At 44.6% G+C, this 14,531-nt stretch overlaps 1 protein-coding gene across 1 annotated transcript in view; it reads left to right on the forward strand.

Moving 5' to 3' along the window:
* LOC109874709 (cyclin-dependent kinase 18-like) overlaps positions 1-14,495 on the forward strand; it is a 56,910-nt gene extending 42,415 nt beyond the window's left edge. The window contains exons 6-16 of the mRNA XM_031818153.1: positions 50-164; positions 2,268-2,362; positions 2,477-2,539; positions 4,150-4,273; positions 4,731-4,851; positions 10,512-10,609; positions 10,725-10,830; positions 10,918-10,960; positions 11,054-11,144; positions 11,272-11,349; positions 11,840-14,495. Of these exons, the coding sequence (XP_031674013.1) occupies positions 50-164; positions 2,268-2,362; positions 2,477-2,539; positions 4,150-4,273; positions 4,731-4,851; positions 10,512-10,609; positions 10,725-10,830; positions 10,918-10,960; positions 11,054-11,144; positions 11,272-11,349; positions 11,840-11,874 (969 nt within the window). The 3' untranslated portion in view covers positions 11,875-14,495. The remainder of the gene's footprint in view (positions 1-49; positions 165-2,267; positions 2,363-2,476; positions 2,540-4,149; positions 4,274-4,730; positions 4,852-10,511; positions 10,610-10,724; positions 10,831-10,917; positions 10,961-11,053; positions 11,145-11,271; positions 11,350-11,839) is intronic.
* Positions 14,496-14,531: the final 36 nt, after the last annotated feature.

Below are 14,531 nucleotides of genomic sequence, written 5' to 3' on the forward strand. Positions count from 1 at the left end.
TATTCCCGTTTCCTATTTCCTGTTTCAATTACTTCCTGTTCCTGTGTAGGGGACATATGCCACGGTGTTTAAGGGGCGGAGCAAACTGACGGAAAACCTGGTGGCGCTGAAAGAGATTAGGTTAGAGCACGAGGAGGGAGCGCCCTGTACAGCTATCAGGGAAGGTAAAAACACACAGCACCCTATACAACCATAGTCTCGGAAATGCCCAGGCCTAGAGCTACAGTGGTAGGTCTGGGAATGAGGTTGGATTTGGAGGACTCTCTTCACACAGACAACTCCCCCAACAAATCACGAGTGGGTGCTTAAAAATAATCCCCTCGGAAACATGACAGAGGTGGACACACAATATGGACGAAGATAGCTAGGTTAGTTTTATCCACAGCCAAATCAAATCAAATTTTATTTGTCACATACACATGGTTAGCAGATGTTAATGCGAGTGTAGCGAAATGCTTGTGCTTCTAGTTCCGACAATGCAGTAATAACGAACAAGTAATCTAACTAACAATTCCAAAAAAACTACTGTCTTATACCCAGTGTAAGGGGATAAAGAATATGTACATAAGGATATATGAATGAGTGATGGTACAGAGCAGCATAGGCAAGATACAGTAGATGATATCGAGTACAGTATATACATATGAGATGAGTATGTAAACCAAGTGGCGTAGTTAAAGTGGCTAGTGATAAATGTATTACATAAGGATGCAGTCGATGATATAGAGTACAGTATCTACGTATGCATATGAGATGAATAATGTAGGGTAAGTAACATTATATAAGGTAGCATTGTTTAAAGTGGCTAGTGATATATTTACATCATTTCCCATCAATTCCCATGATTAAAGTGGCTGGAGTAGAGTCAGTGTCATTGACAGTGTGTTGGCAGTAGCCACTCAATGTTAGTGGTGGCTGTTTAACAGTCTGATGGCCTTGAGATAGAAGCTGTTTTTCAGTCTCTCGGTCCCAGCTTTGATGCACCTGTACTGACCTCGCCTTCTGGATGACAGTGGGGTGAACAGGCAGTGGCTCGGGTGGTTGATGTCCTTGATGATCTTTATGGCCTTCCTGTAGCATCGGGTGGTGTAGGTGTCCTGGAGGGCAGGTAGTTTGCCCCCGGCGATGCGTTGTGCAGACCTCACTACCCTCTGGAGAGCCTTACGGTTGAGGGCGGTGCAGTTGCCATACCAGGCGGTGATACAGCCCGCCAGGATGCTCTCGATTGTGCATCTGTAGAAGTTTGTGAGTGCTTTTGGTGACAAGCCAAATTTCTTCAGCCTCCTGAGGTTGAAGAGGCGCTGCTGCGCCTTCCTCACGATGCTGTCTGTGTGAGTGGACCAATTCAGTTTGTCTGTGATGTGTATGCCGAGGAACTTAAAACTTGCTACCCTCTCCACTACTGTTCCATTGATGTGGATGGGGGGGGTGTTCCCTCTGCTGTTTCCTGAAGTCCACAATCATCTCCTTCGTTTTGTTGACGTTGAGTGTGAGGTTATTTTCCTGACACCACACTCCGAGGGCCCTCACCTCCTCCCTGTAGGCCGTCTCGTCGTTATTGGTAATCAAGCCTACCACTGTTCTGTCGTCCGCAAACTTGATGATTGAGTTGGAGGCGTGCATGGCCACGCAGTCGTGGGTGAACAGGGAGTACAGGAGAGGGCTCAGAACACACCCTTGTGGGGCCCCAGTGTTGAGGATCAGCGGGGAGGAGATGTTGTTGCCTACCCTCACCACCTGGGGGCGGCCCGTCAGGAAGTCCAGTACCCAGTTGCACAGGGCGGGGTCGAGACCCAGGGTCTCGAGCTTGATGACGAGCTGTCCAGTCAGTGGTTGTAAGCTTGTAACACTAACGTCATAGCGCATGCAAACGACTCGCTTGCAGAATAGACTCGTGGAAAATATCTTCGGCAAGCTCCATCTAGCTAGCTGCTGGAAATGTTTACGGCAGGGCTCTGGGCCAACTCCAGCCTTTCCTCTCTTCCAAACTGACGGCGGTCTAAGTACAGACGTGTATGCTGGAACATTGGTACATTGTGGGAGGCATCATGTCCATCTAGAGAGACTAATACAACCGTCAAACCTCTCCTAACCTCTTCTCACAAAACACATACTGTACCAACAGGGTTTTTGTCTCAGATTTACTACAGTAGCTTTTCAGAAGAACTCAGGAGCAGAACACCACCACCCAGTGGCGCTAAAATGTCATTAGGATGTCCTCACTCTTCCATGCAGCATCCAACCATTTTCTCTGTGCGTCTCTGCAGTGTCTCTACTGAAGAACCTAAAACATGCCAACATTGTCACGCTGCATGACATCATACACACAGAACGCTCCCTCACTCTAGTCTTTGAGTACCTGGTGAGTAGTACACACCTTTCAAATACTTCATGATCAGTATAATAACCTGTGTTATATCTGCTTGTTTTACTTACAAGTTAAAGTTCTGAAAATGTGTGCATGTGTGTCTCTCAGGACAGTGATCTGAAACAGTACCTGGACAACTGTGGAAACCTCATGTGCATGAACAATGTCAAGGTTAGTCCAGCCTACTGAACACCGTTAATCATCATCAGACAGAGACGTTATGGCTTCTCTCTCTGCCCCCTCTCCTTCTCGCTCGCTCTCTGCCCCCTCTCCTTCTCGCTCGCTCGCTCTCTGCCCCCTCTCCTTCTCTCTCGCTCGCTCTCTGCCCCCTCTCCTTCTCTCTCGCTCGCTCTCTGCCCCCTCTCCTTCTCTCTCGCTCGCTCTCTGCCCCCTCTCCTTCTCTCTCACTCGCTCTCTGCCCCCTCTCCTTCTCTCTCGCTCTCTGCCCCCTCTCCTTCTCTCTCGCTCTCTGCCCCCTCTCTGCCCCCTCTCCTTCTCTCTCGCTCTCTGCCCCCTCTCCTTCTCTCTCGCTCTCTGCCCCCTCTCCTTCTCTCTCGCTCTCTGCCCCCTCTCCTTCTCTCTCGCTCTCTGCCCCCTCTCCTTCTCTCTCGCTCTCTGCCCCCTCTCCTTCTCTCTCGCTCTCTGCCCCCTCTCCTTCTCTCTCGCTCTCTGCCCCTCTCCTTCTCTCTCGCTCTCTGCCCCCTCTCCTTCTCTCTCGCTCTCTGCCCCCTCTCCTTCCCTCTCGCTCTCTGCCCCCTCTACTTCCCTCTCGCTCTCTGCCTCCTCTCCTTCCCTCTCCTTCCCTCTCTGCCCCCTCTCCTTCCCTCTCTGCCCCCACCTCCTTCCCTCTCTGCCCCCTCTCCTTCCCTCTCTGCCCCCTCTCCTTCCCTCTCTGCCCCCTCTCCTTCCCTCTCCTTCCCTCTCGCTCTCTGCCCCCTCTCCTTCCCTCTCTGCCCCCTCTCCTTCCCTCTCTGCCCCCTCTCCTTCCCTCTCTGCCCCCTCTCCTTCCCTCTCTGCCCCCTCTCTGCCCCCTCTCTGCCCCCTCTCTGCCCCCTCTCCTTCCCTCTCGCTCTCTGCCCCCTCTCCTTCCCTCTCTGCCCCCTCTCCTTCCCTCTCGCTCTCTGCCCCCTCTCCTTCCCTCTCGCTCTCTGCCCCCTCTCCTTCCCTCTCGCTCTCTGCCCCCTCTCCTTCCCCCTCCTTCCCTCTCTGCCCCCTCTCCTTCCCTCTCTCCTTCCCTCTCTGCCCCCTCTCCTTCCCTCTCGCTCTCTGCCCCCTCTCCTTCCCTCTCGCTCTCTGCCCCCTCTCCTTCCCTCTCGCTCTCTGCCCCCTCTCCTTCCCTCTCGCTCTCTGCCCCCTCTCCTTCCCTCTCTGCCCCCTCTCCTTCCCTCTCTGCCCCCACTCCTTCCCTCTCCTTCCCTCTCTGCCCCCTCTCCTTCCCTCTCCTTCCCTCTCCTTCTCTCTCGCTCTCCTTCCCTCTCCTTCCCTCTCGCTCTCCTTCCCTCTCTGCCCCCTCTCCTTCCCTCTCTGCCCCCTCTCCTTCCCTCTCGCTCTCCTTCCCTCTCCTTCCCTCTCCTTCCCTCTCGCTCTCCTTCCCTCTCCTTCCCTCTCGCTCTCCTTCCCTCTCGCTTTCCTTCCCTCTCTCCTTCCCTCTCTCCTTCCCTCTCGCTCTCTGCCCCCTCTCCTTCCCTCTCGCTCTCTGCCCCCTCTCCTTCCCTCTCGCTCTCTGCCCCCTCTCCTTCCCTCTCGCTCTCTGCCCCCTCTCCTTCTCGCTCTCTCTGTAGATCTTTATGTTCCAGTTGTTACGTGGTCTGTCCTACTGCCATAAGAGGAAGATCCTTCACAGAGACCTCAAACCTCAGAACCTGCTCATCAATGACAAGGGAGAGCTCAAACTAGCAGACTTCGGTATGACACACACACACACACACACACACCAGATAGTCTCACCATACAGATACACTGACATTGGTAACCTAGTTACAGATCTCCCTCTATATTATCTAGGGCTGGGACGATACCATCACGTTACTCTTTAGTATCGTGTCAAGGAAAGAAAACACGATTTAACTTCTTTAGGAAAACTGCCCTAATGTTAGAAACAAACAGCAGTATGTTGTCATCCAGAGTAATTTATTTATTTTCCAAGCTATAGCACACATTCATTTACCTACAGATTGTTTGGTCTGCTTCCTGTTTTTATTCTTGGCATACAAACAAAAATTGCGAAATTGGTATTGCCCCAGACCTAATATTATCTCTAACCTTTTCAACACGTATCCTGCATGTAGATAGAAGACCAGATCAGTAGATAAAATGCTCCCTCTTTGAGATCCAGCTCATGACTGTTTGTTTGATTGGTCAGGTCTGGCCCGGGCCAAGTCTGTGCCAACTAAGACCTACTCCAATGAGGTGGTGACTCTATGGTACCGCCCCCCTGAAGTACTGCTGGGTACCACAGAGTACTCTACACCCATCGACATGTGGTGAGTACATTCCACACATATACACACGCATATGCGAGCGTGCGCACACACACACACACACCTCCATTCTGACTCACAGAGACAGAGGCATTTCAACAAACCTACTCAGTGTCACATTGTTTAAAACCCCAACCTCTTGGAGCTCGGGTCTTTTTTTTCAACATTTTGTTAAAAATCGCGCAAATTTTCAACGTCCTGCTACTCAGGAATATAGCACATGCATATGATTAGTATTGTTGGATAGAAAACACTCTGAAGTTTATAGAACTAGTTAAATCATGTCTGTGGCTATAACAGAGCGTGAGGGGCAAGCGAAAGCCCAAGGAAAACTGTTCACAAAAACAAAAAAATGATATCCTTCCGCCAGTTGCCTGTATTGTCAATGGGAAGGGAAAATAGATAGCGATGAGGTTGCAATGCCTACAGCTTCCACACGATGTCGCCAGTACTGTCATTTGCATTGATTTTAATCCTTGGTCAGATGAGAAATAGACCCTGCCTGTCATCAAGTACACATCATGAACTTTATGGAGAGAGAAAAACGGAGCTTCATTTCAAGAACTGCTGCTATTGAATACAGATCGCCCCGTGATCAATTTGATCGATTATTAACGTGTACTAATACCTAAAGTAGGCTTATAAAAGTAGTTTGAAGTGTTTTGTCTAAGTTTATCGGCAACTTTTTTAATTTAAAAAAATGACGTAGCGTTTTGTAAAGCTGCTTTTTCCTGGATCTGACTCGCTTCATAAATGGACATTTTGGGCATACATGGATGGATTTAATCGAAAAAAAAGACCCAATTGTGATGTTTATGGGACATATAGGAGTGCCAACAAAGAATCTCGTCAAAGGTAATGAATGTTTTATATTTTATTCCTGCGTTTTGTGTAGCGCCGGCTACGCTAATTCCTTTGTTTACGTCTTTTTCCGGTATTGCGGGGTTGCATGCTATCAGATAATAGCTTCTCATGCTTTCGCCGAAAAGCATTTTAAAAAATCTGACATGTTGGCTTGATTCACAACGAGTGTAGCTTTAATTGAGTACCCTGCATGTGTGTTTTAATGAAAGTTTGAGTTTTAGCGAGTACTATTAGCATTTGGCGTTGCGCATTTCCATTTCCTGTAGGCTGTGAGACGCAGACGTCTCACCTTGCCCTAAGGATCGGCCTCTCTTTTTTTTTCAATTTTCGACTAAAATTACATACCCAAATCTAATTGCCTATAGCTCAGGCCCTAAAGCAAGGATATACATTTTCTTGGTACCATTTAAAAGGAAACACTTTGCAGTTTGTGGAAATGTGAAAGGAATGTAGGAGAATATAACACATTAGATCTGGTAAAAGATAATACCATCATCTTTGAAATGCAAGAGAAAGGCCATCATGTATTATTCCAGCCCAGGTGCAATTTAGATTTTGGCCACTATATGGCAGCAGTGTGTGTGCAAAGATTTAGACCGATCCAATGAACCATTGCATCCATGTTCAAAATGTTGTACCAAGACTGCCCAAACGTGCCTAATTTGTTTATTAATAACTGTTCATGTTCAAAACTGTACAGTCTCATCAAACAATAGCATGGTATTCTTTCACTGTAATAGCTACTGTAAATTGGACAGTGCAGTTAGATTAACAAGAATTATAGTTTACTGCCAATATCAGATATGTCTACGTCCTGGGAAATGTTCTTGTTACTTACAACCTCATGCTTATTGCATTAGCCTACGTAAGCTCAATCATCCAGCAGGGGACCCACCGATCCTGAAGAAGTTTTAACCTTCATTAACACTACCAGAGTGAAAACCTAAATGAGGGAGAACATGTTTTGATTAGATATGTTTACCACACTATGAATCGTCACAGCAACATAGCTAAGCTGTTCCTTTACTTAACTCGCATGTAAGCCACCACTCTTGATGTGAGCAATCACCATGGTGATCATTTCTGCATCACATTCATTAACCTTGAATCTCCAAAGGCTATTATCCAGCAACACAACAATACAGAACCTTTCATAAACTCATTTGCAAAACATTCCTTTCATCAGTCGATGGGTCTCCATCGGCGTAGACACCCTCAGTGATAAACAAAGGGAAGCGGTGTACTCTGACACCCTGCCTCTTACACAGGCCGGCTCGTGATCCCTACACACAGTCTTTGATGTGTGTCTGTGTCTCTGTTCTACCGACGAACCTTTTGCTGTGTGTGTGTGTGTGTGTGTGTGTGTGTGTGTGTGTGTGTGCGCGCGCGCAGGGGTGGGGCAGATTAGTGTGTGTGGACATTTTTAACTATACTTATGTGGACCAGATGTCCCCATAAGAATAGTAAACAAACCCCCCAAAGGAAAAAGGCTATTTCTAAGGGATTTAGGTTTAGAATTAGTGCTAGGGGTTAAAGGTTAAATTTAGGTGTTCGGTTGAGGGTTAAGGTTGGGGAAAATAGGATTTTGAACGGGAGTCAATTGTGTGTCCCCACAAGTTTAGCAAAACAAGACTGTGTGTGTGCGCATGCTGGCTCCCATGTGATGTAATGTTATGATTCCATCAGTGTGTGTGTGTCTCTCCAGGGGTTTGTTATTTCCATGGAGACACTACCAGAGGGGACCGTTTACACGGTCCCAGAACCCACGGGACTGAGTGTCCTCAATTTATCAAGCAAGATATTGAGCCCTGCACATGTCTCCTTGCTTTATGAAGGGTTATCCTTTGTGCCTACAACTCAGTGCAACGATTTCGATGTTAAGGTTGACATGTTCAAGTTAAGAAACATCCGTTTAAGGGAATACTTCAGCTCCCCTAATCATGATGTTTCTACTGAACCAGTAGGTTGCTCACCTGCAGGTACTCCCACTCCTTTTAGAGGTAAGAGTTATTTTGTACCTCCATCCAATCACAATCACTCTATTGAGACATATTGCAGACTTGTTGAAAAATATGTTGTTCATCTCCTTAAGAACAAACAGGAGTACATCTCTTTCCATAATTTATCTAAGGATGAAAAACAAGCTTTGCTTGATTTACAATCCGTTATGTCAGTCCTTACCCCCCTGCTGATAAGGGTGGGTTGGATGTACTCATGGATAGGACTGTTCATGTATAAGAGTGTCAGACAACTGCTTGACAACACCTTTTTACAAGAAACTCAGAAATTACCCTACTTCCCAATTTCAGAACACGATCTTTACCGTCTTAGGATGGGTATTTATGTTCTGGTCAGATAACCAAAAAAATAACAACTTTTTGGCTATTCAACACTTAAAATTGCTACTTTTTATACTTTGCCGAAATTACACAAGAATGTTACAAAACCTCAGGGCGCCCTATTGCAGCGGGCATTGATGCAGAAACGGCACCTTTATCATTTTTTGTTGAATTTTTGATTAGACCACATGCAGAACAGCTCCCCTCCTTGGTAAAGGACACCAGCAGTATGATCTCTATCATTGAATCTCTTGATCCTCTTCCTGAGAATACTTTGTTAGTTACTTTTGATGTTGAGTTAATATACATTAATATTCCACATGAGGGCGGTATTGAAGCTATTGAACATTTTCTTCTGCAACGTGATACCTTCCAGTGCATGCTTTATAACATTGGCTGAAATAGTACACAACACACCTATTTCATGTTTCTTTATGTCTTTATTCAGACGAAGGGTACTGCTATGGGATCCCCCATGTCTTTATTCAGACGAAGGGTACTGCTATGGGATCCCCCATGTCTTTATTCAGACGAAGGGTACTGCTATGGGATCCCCCATGGCTTTATTCAGACGAAGGGTACTGCTATGGGATCCCCCATGTCTTTATTCAGACGAAGGGTACTGCTATGGGAACTGCTATGGGATCCCCCATGGCTTTATTCAGACGAAGGGTACTGCTATGGGATCCCCCATGTCTTTATTCAGACGAAGGGTACTGCTATGGGATCCCCCATGGCTTTATTCAGACGAAGGGTACTGCTATGGGATCCCCCATGGCTTTATTCAGACGAAGGGTACTGCTATGGGATCCCCCATGGCTTTATTCAGACGAAGGGTACTGCTATGGGATCCCCCATGGCTCCTAACCATGCTAATTTGTATGTGGGTTACATGGAGAAACAGTCCATTTTCAATCCTCTCAAAAATACTTTCTTGCCGAACATCACTATTTGGCAACGGCATATTGATGGAGGGGTGATGTCAAAGAGCTCCAGGCATTCCATGCTATTCTTAAATCTTGTTCTGATCATCTGAGATTTACTATGCAATCTGACACGCGTCAAATCAGTTTCTTGATCTTCTGTGAGGATAATGTTCTATACACTGATCGTAACAGTTTGTTGAGGGCTGATAGTTGTCACCCGATTCCCTTGAAAAACAGTTTGCTCTACAGCCAATTCTGTCGAATCAAAAGAATTAGCAAAAAACGAATCACATTTCGACAGAAAGAGACGCAAAGAAAATTAAAGTAGAGAGGGTACAAAAATGGTCAGATTAATACTGCCATTGAGAAAATTCAAAACAAACCGAGACATGATCTTTTTCAAGGACAGTCTCGCAAAAAGAAGCATTCTTGCGTTCTAACTACCCGCTATTCAAAGTGCTCTGAACAAATTAAGGAAATCGTTCACAAATATTGGCACATTCTAAGATCCGATGACAGTATCGGTAATGCGTTTTTCGACCCTCCTTTGATCATATTCTTGCGGGGCAGAAATCTCAGAGATTAACTGGTAAATGTAGATCCTTCAAACACCCCCAAACAGGGATACAGATCCCAATCAAAGGTGTTATCACGTGCTCCACTAAGGCAGTTATCTTATAACTTGTCCTTGTGGTAAAAATTATGTGGGTAAAACAAAACGCGAATTAAGAGTATGAATCGCGGAGCATCGTAGCACCATTAGGTGCAAAAACTCGACTTACCCAGTTGCAGCCCACTTTTTGGACGCAAACCACTCGATTTCGTCCCTACGTTATATCGGCATCGAACATGTCACCCTCCCTAGGAGAGGATGTGACCAAAACAATTTGTTAAAACAAGAGGCTGCCTGGATCTTTCATTTAAAGACCCTTGCTCCCTTCGGACTCAATGTAGACATTGATCTGAAGACTTTCTTGTGATTGCGATTTGCTATTGTAAATGTTTGTAGTCCCATATGGCTGAATTGTATCTATGATCGTATGCTATCCATTTATGTTTTTGGAATGTTATTTTTATATCTGAAGATTAACCAATGATATCAGGCCACACCCGGCCATGATTACAGACACCTGTGTGTCCTTTGACACTATATAAAACTAGTGACCCACAGTGTTTGTCATTATACCCTGATGAAGACAGCACTTCTGTCGAAACGTTGGTTATTAGGTTATTACATTATTGCATCTGAGCTCCTAGAGTGTGTGGCTCTCCTTTAATTTTTCAAGACACTACCACCATCCTTCAGGCATTAGTCTCCAAAGATCAATTTGGCTGTGTTTTGTGAGCAGCAAATCCATGATGCATCATGGGTAAATGGTGACTGACTGACCTACAAATAATACTGAGTATTTATTTATGACGCAAGGTGATTTGTAGATCAGTCTTGACTCAACTTTAAAGTCTGCTGCTATGTCAAATGTTCCCCTTCACTTTCCATTTAAATCATGTGTGTCTGTGCTTTCTGTGTTAAAAGGGGCGTGGGATGTATTCTATTTGAGATGGCGACGGGTCGTCCCATGTTCCCCGGCTCCACAGTGAAGGAGGAGCTGCACTTAGTCTTCAGACTCATTGGTAATTATATTCTTTCATTTACACCACAGGGAGCCATCTTGCTGGGGTAAGTAGTGAGGATTCAAATACATACAGACATAGAATATGAAGAATGACCCTCTCCCGTCTCTCTCAGGTACACCAACCGAGGACAGCTGGCCAGGTATCTCCAATAATGATGAGTTCAGATCCTACATGTTCTCCCAGTACAGACCTCAACCACTCATCAACCACGTGCCCAGGTTACACAACCACAATAAGACCACTTACCAACCACTTGCTCATGTAACATAAATCACAACTAAACAAGTACTGTGTTTCTTCTCCAGGCTGGATAGTGAGGGGATTGACATGCTTACTGCTCTACTCCTGGTAAGAAACCACTCCTACACCAACCTGTAACCACTAGTGTTGTATACCAAACCGCTATTCTGGTTTTAAGTGTGTATCTCTGTGTTATTTCAGTATGACACTAGGACCAGAGTCTCGGCTGAAGCATCTCTTAGACACCCCTACTTCCTCAGCCTGGGAGAGAACATCCACAGCCTTGTAGACAGTAAGACACACACACAGATGTATTTGACATCAGTCATGTGCTGAGGATGATGTATTAAGTGGCAATTTGTTTTGTGCATTATGTGCAGAAAACACCATTGACCAATATTTCTCACCCCCCACCTTAGCTTCCTCAGTGTTTTCCCTCAGAGAGATTCAACTGCAGAAAGACCCAGGCCACCGCAGCTCAGTGTTCCAGCCTCCAGGTACATTCTCAACACAGTGCAACACATATTACGTCCATAAACCATCACAACAATACGAAACGACTACTGGAAATAAACCATGTTCAGTCATGTCATGCCCGTGTTCTCTTTACCAAACCCAGGTCATGTTCAGTCATGTCATGCCCGTGTTCACTTTACCTAACCCAGGTCATGTTCAGTCATGTCATTCCCGTGTTCTCTTTACCAAACCCAGGTCATGTTCAGTCATGTCATGCCCGTGTTCTCTCTACCAAACCCAGGTCATGTTCAGTCATGTCATGCCCGTGTTCTCTCTACCAAACCCAGGTCATGTTCAGTCATGTCATGCCCGTGTTCTCTTTACCTAACCCAGGTCATGTTCAGTCATGTCATGCCCGTGTTCTCTTTACCAAACCCAGGTCATGTTCAGTCATGTCATGCCCGTGTTCTCTTTACCAAACCCAGGTCATGTTCAGTCATGTCATGCCCGTGTTCTCTTTACCAAACCCAGGTCGAGGAAAGAACAGAAGACAGAGCATATTCTAAAGGATGACCAGCCAGAGGGGTGCAGACCGGGAGAGTCTATTCTAAGAAAGCCTCAAGGAGGAATCGGATTTGAAGACAAACACACACCAATCCCCCCATACAAACACAAATACAAACATGGAGGTCATATCCAGAGCCCTATACTACGAATGTAGTTTGAGGAGTTAGCGAGGTCTCCTCTGAGTTCAACTTGGGTAACTGGTACCACGAAAGTGTCTCACCTTTTAGCCAGGTACATTTATGTCAACTAACCCTTCAGATCTAACCTTCTCTGGGCCAGTCTAACTAAAAGACATTTAAGTGTCTGAGCCACGAGTTAAGGACCAATGAAATCAGATTCCCTCTCCCTCAAAGATTGCATCATCCACATCATTTGAGGAAGACAAGTGATTAAATATTTTATTAGTCAAATGTTTGCGTGTAAAAAATCCTAATGTTAAAATACCTATCACATTTTATTAATGACAAATGCATTTGAGACATCACACACAGTAAAAATGTTGTATGACTTTATAAAAGTATTTTATTGATGGAGTGGGGAGAAAATGTGCTCATGCATTGATAACCACACCAAAGAAAGAAATCAAAACGTCACTTCTGAAAGTCGATTTCAAATAATATCCTGCTGAATTTTGATTTTGGCACAAATGAAAATGTGGCACTGACTTGCCCATGAATTGATGTTTCAACATTGTCTCAATGAAGAGTTTGGGGTTCGACTAGTCACATGCACGCACAGTTACAACCCTGCTAGGGTTAGCGGCAGGCGGACGAGCAATATCCACCGTTGTAGAACGGTTGAAGCCCGAGCTGGAATTGGAAGCTAACTGAAGCTGGCTAGCTTCAAAAAACACTGAGTAGATAGATCTAGTTTGCATCGTAGTATACCCCTCTGCTCAACCTCAAAGGTCTTTCCTGGTTAAATAAAAGTTCGATGAACAAACATATCTGATCCCCTCACGCTCCCGACAACAGAGAATGGATACAGACAGGGTTTCTGAGAATGAGCTTGCACTGCACCTCAAAAGGTTTGGAGATTAGGTCCCTCACTCCATACAGATCCTATTAAATTGCTAAAAGGAGCCATGTCATAAACCCTCAAAGTTCCAGAATGGGATGATAATGGCAGCTATTTTGGTCAGGGAGAAATCCAAAACAGTCTAATTGGAATGAATGGCAGTAGAGGCATAATCTTGATTTTACTTAAGCAAGAAAATAAAAGTAAGACGTGGTTTAGCAGAAATTGTGTAAAACATTGTCATATAATTATACTGTTAATGGGGATTTTTTTTTTACAATTCTCTATAGCCTATAGAATGAATATATATTATATAAACAGACAATAAATGTCTAAATTATTGATTCCTTCAAAAGCTATATGTGTTATATGATACAAAATCAGTACTTGTTGCATTTGCAACTTGTCAGGGTATTGCTATTGATTGACAGCATTGTTTGTATGGAATGTTGGCATATTGGCAGTTAATTTGACAAAATATTGGAATCATTCCACTTAAAATGGTTGGCTAGTTAGATAAACATACTGTGCAGATAATCTTCAAATTCATTGTTTTACACAATATCTTATCACAGAACTGGCTTATCAACTCCCTTCCCAAAATGGCTGACCTTTTATACCATCATAAGAAGGTTAATTTCCATTCTCTGATGCGCAGTCGGGCATCAACCATAAAATGAATGTTCAAAACAATAGTGACGAAATGTGCAACCCATGAATATTAGCATTCTACTGTCATGTTAGTAATACACTGGATTCCCACTGCTGATTCTGGGGACTGCCCAGGAACTCTCTCCCATTCTCCTACTCAGTAACCTCCCCTCAGCCCCATGCAGACATCCAAGCCAACCAATCACTCTGCATGTTTCACCGACCTCTTCTCTTTTCGCAATTTCTACTTCTCCCTTTCCATTCCTTCTGTCCATGCCTACCGTGAATCTGCTAAAAACGGTCTGCCCAGCACTTTCACATCTGATGAAGTAAAGGAGACAAGGAAAAGAAGCCACTTTAGACTAATGAGATGCAGTTAGCTTTACCGCACACGGGAGAAGAAGCCAATACTCTTATAGAGCTACCTTTCCATGTGTCCTTTGCTTTCTCACCCCCAAACTGAAAGAATTGAAGAGGTGAAAGCAATATGGTGGACACTGTCAGTGGTCATGAAGGAAAGAAGGTGAGAGTGAAGCCATGTAAAATCGTTGGGATCCACTGGGAGAGATGGTGATGTGTGTTACACTTTAAAACTTCCCCTCTCTCTTTTAGCAACCCATGAGGCAGAAGTATTATTGTATGTGTTTTGTGGTAAATTAAGATATTTTAAGTACTGTAATGAAAGGAAATATGTATTTTAACAGATGTTTTCATGTTCTTTCTCAGTGAATTTTATGCCAGATGAAACAAGAGAGGACTCTATTAAATGACTGTAGATGTCTAAATGTTTTATAAAAGTATATTTAGATTTTGTATGAAATGTGATATTCTTGTGTGATTTGTTTACTGCGCTATCATTAAAACCAGAAACTGAATGTATTGTGACCGCCAAGAAGCCAAAAGTGATCGAATAAGAAATAACAAATAAATGAATACATTATATCACTCTGTAGTACATTGACTAGCTCTCATTCAGTACTAATACAGT

The sequence above is a fragment of the Oncorhynchus kisutch genome, linkage group LG1 (assembly GCF_002021735.2).
Source record: "Oncorhynchus kisutch isolate 150728-3 linkage group LG1, Okis_V2, whole genome shotgun sequence".
NCBI lineage: Eukaryota > Metazoa > Chordata > Actinopteri > Salmoniformes > Salmonidae > Oncorhynchus > Oncorhynchus kisutch.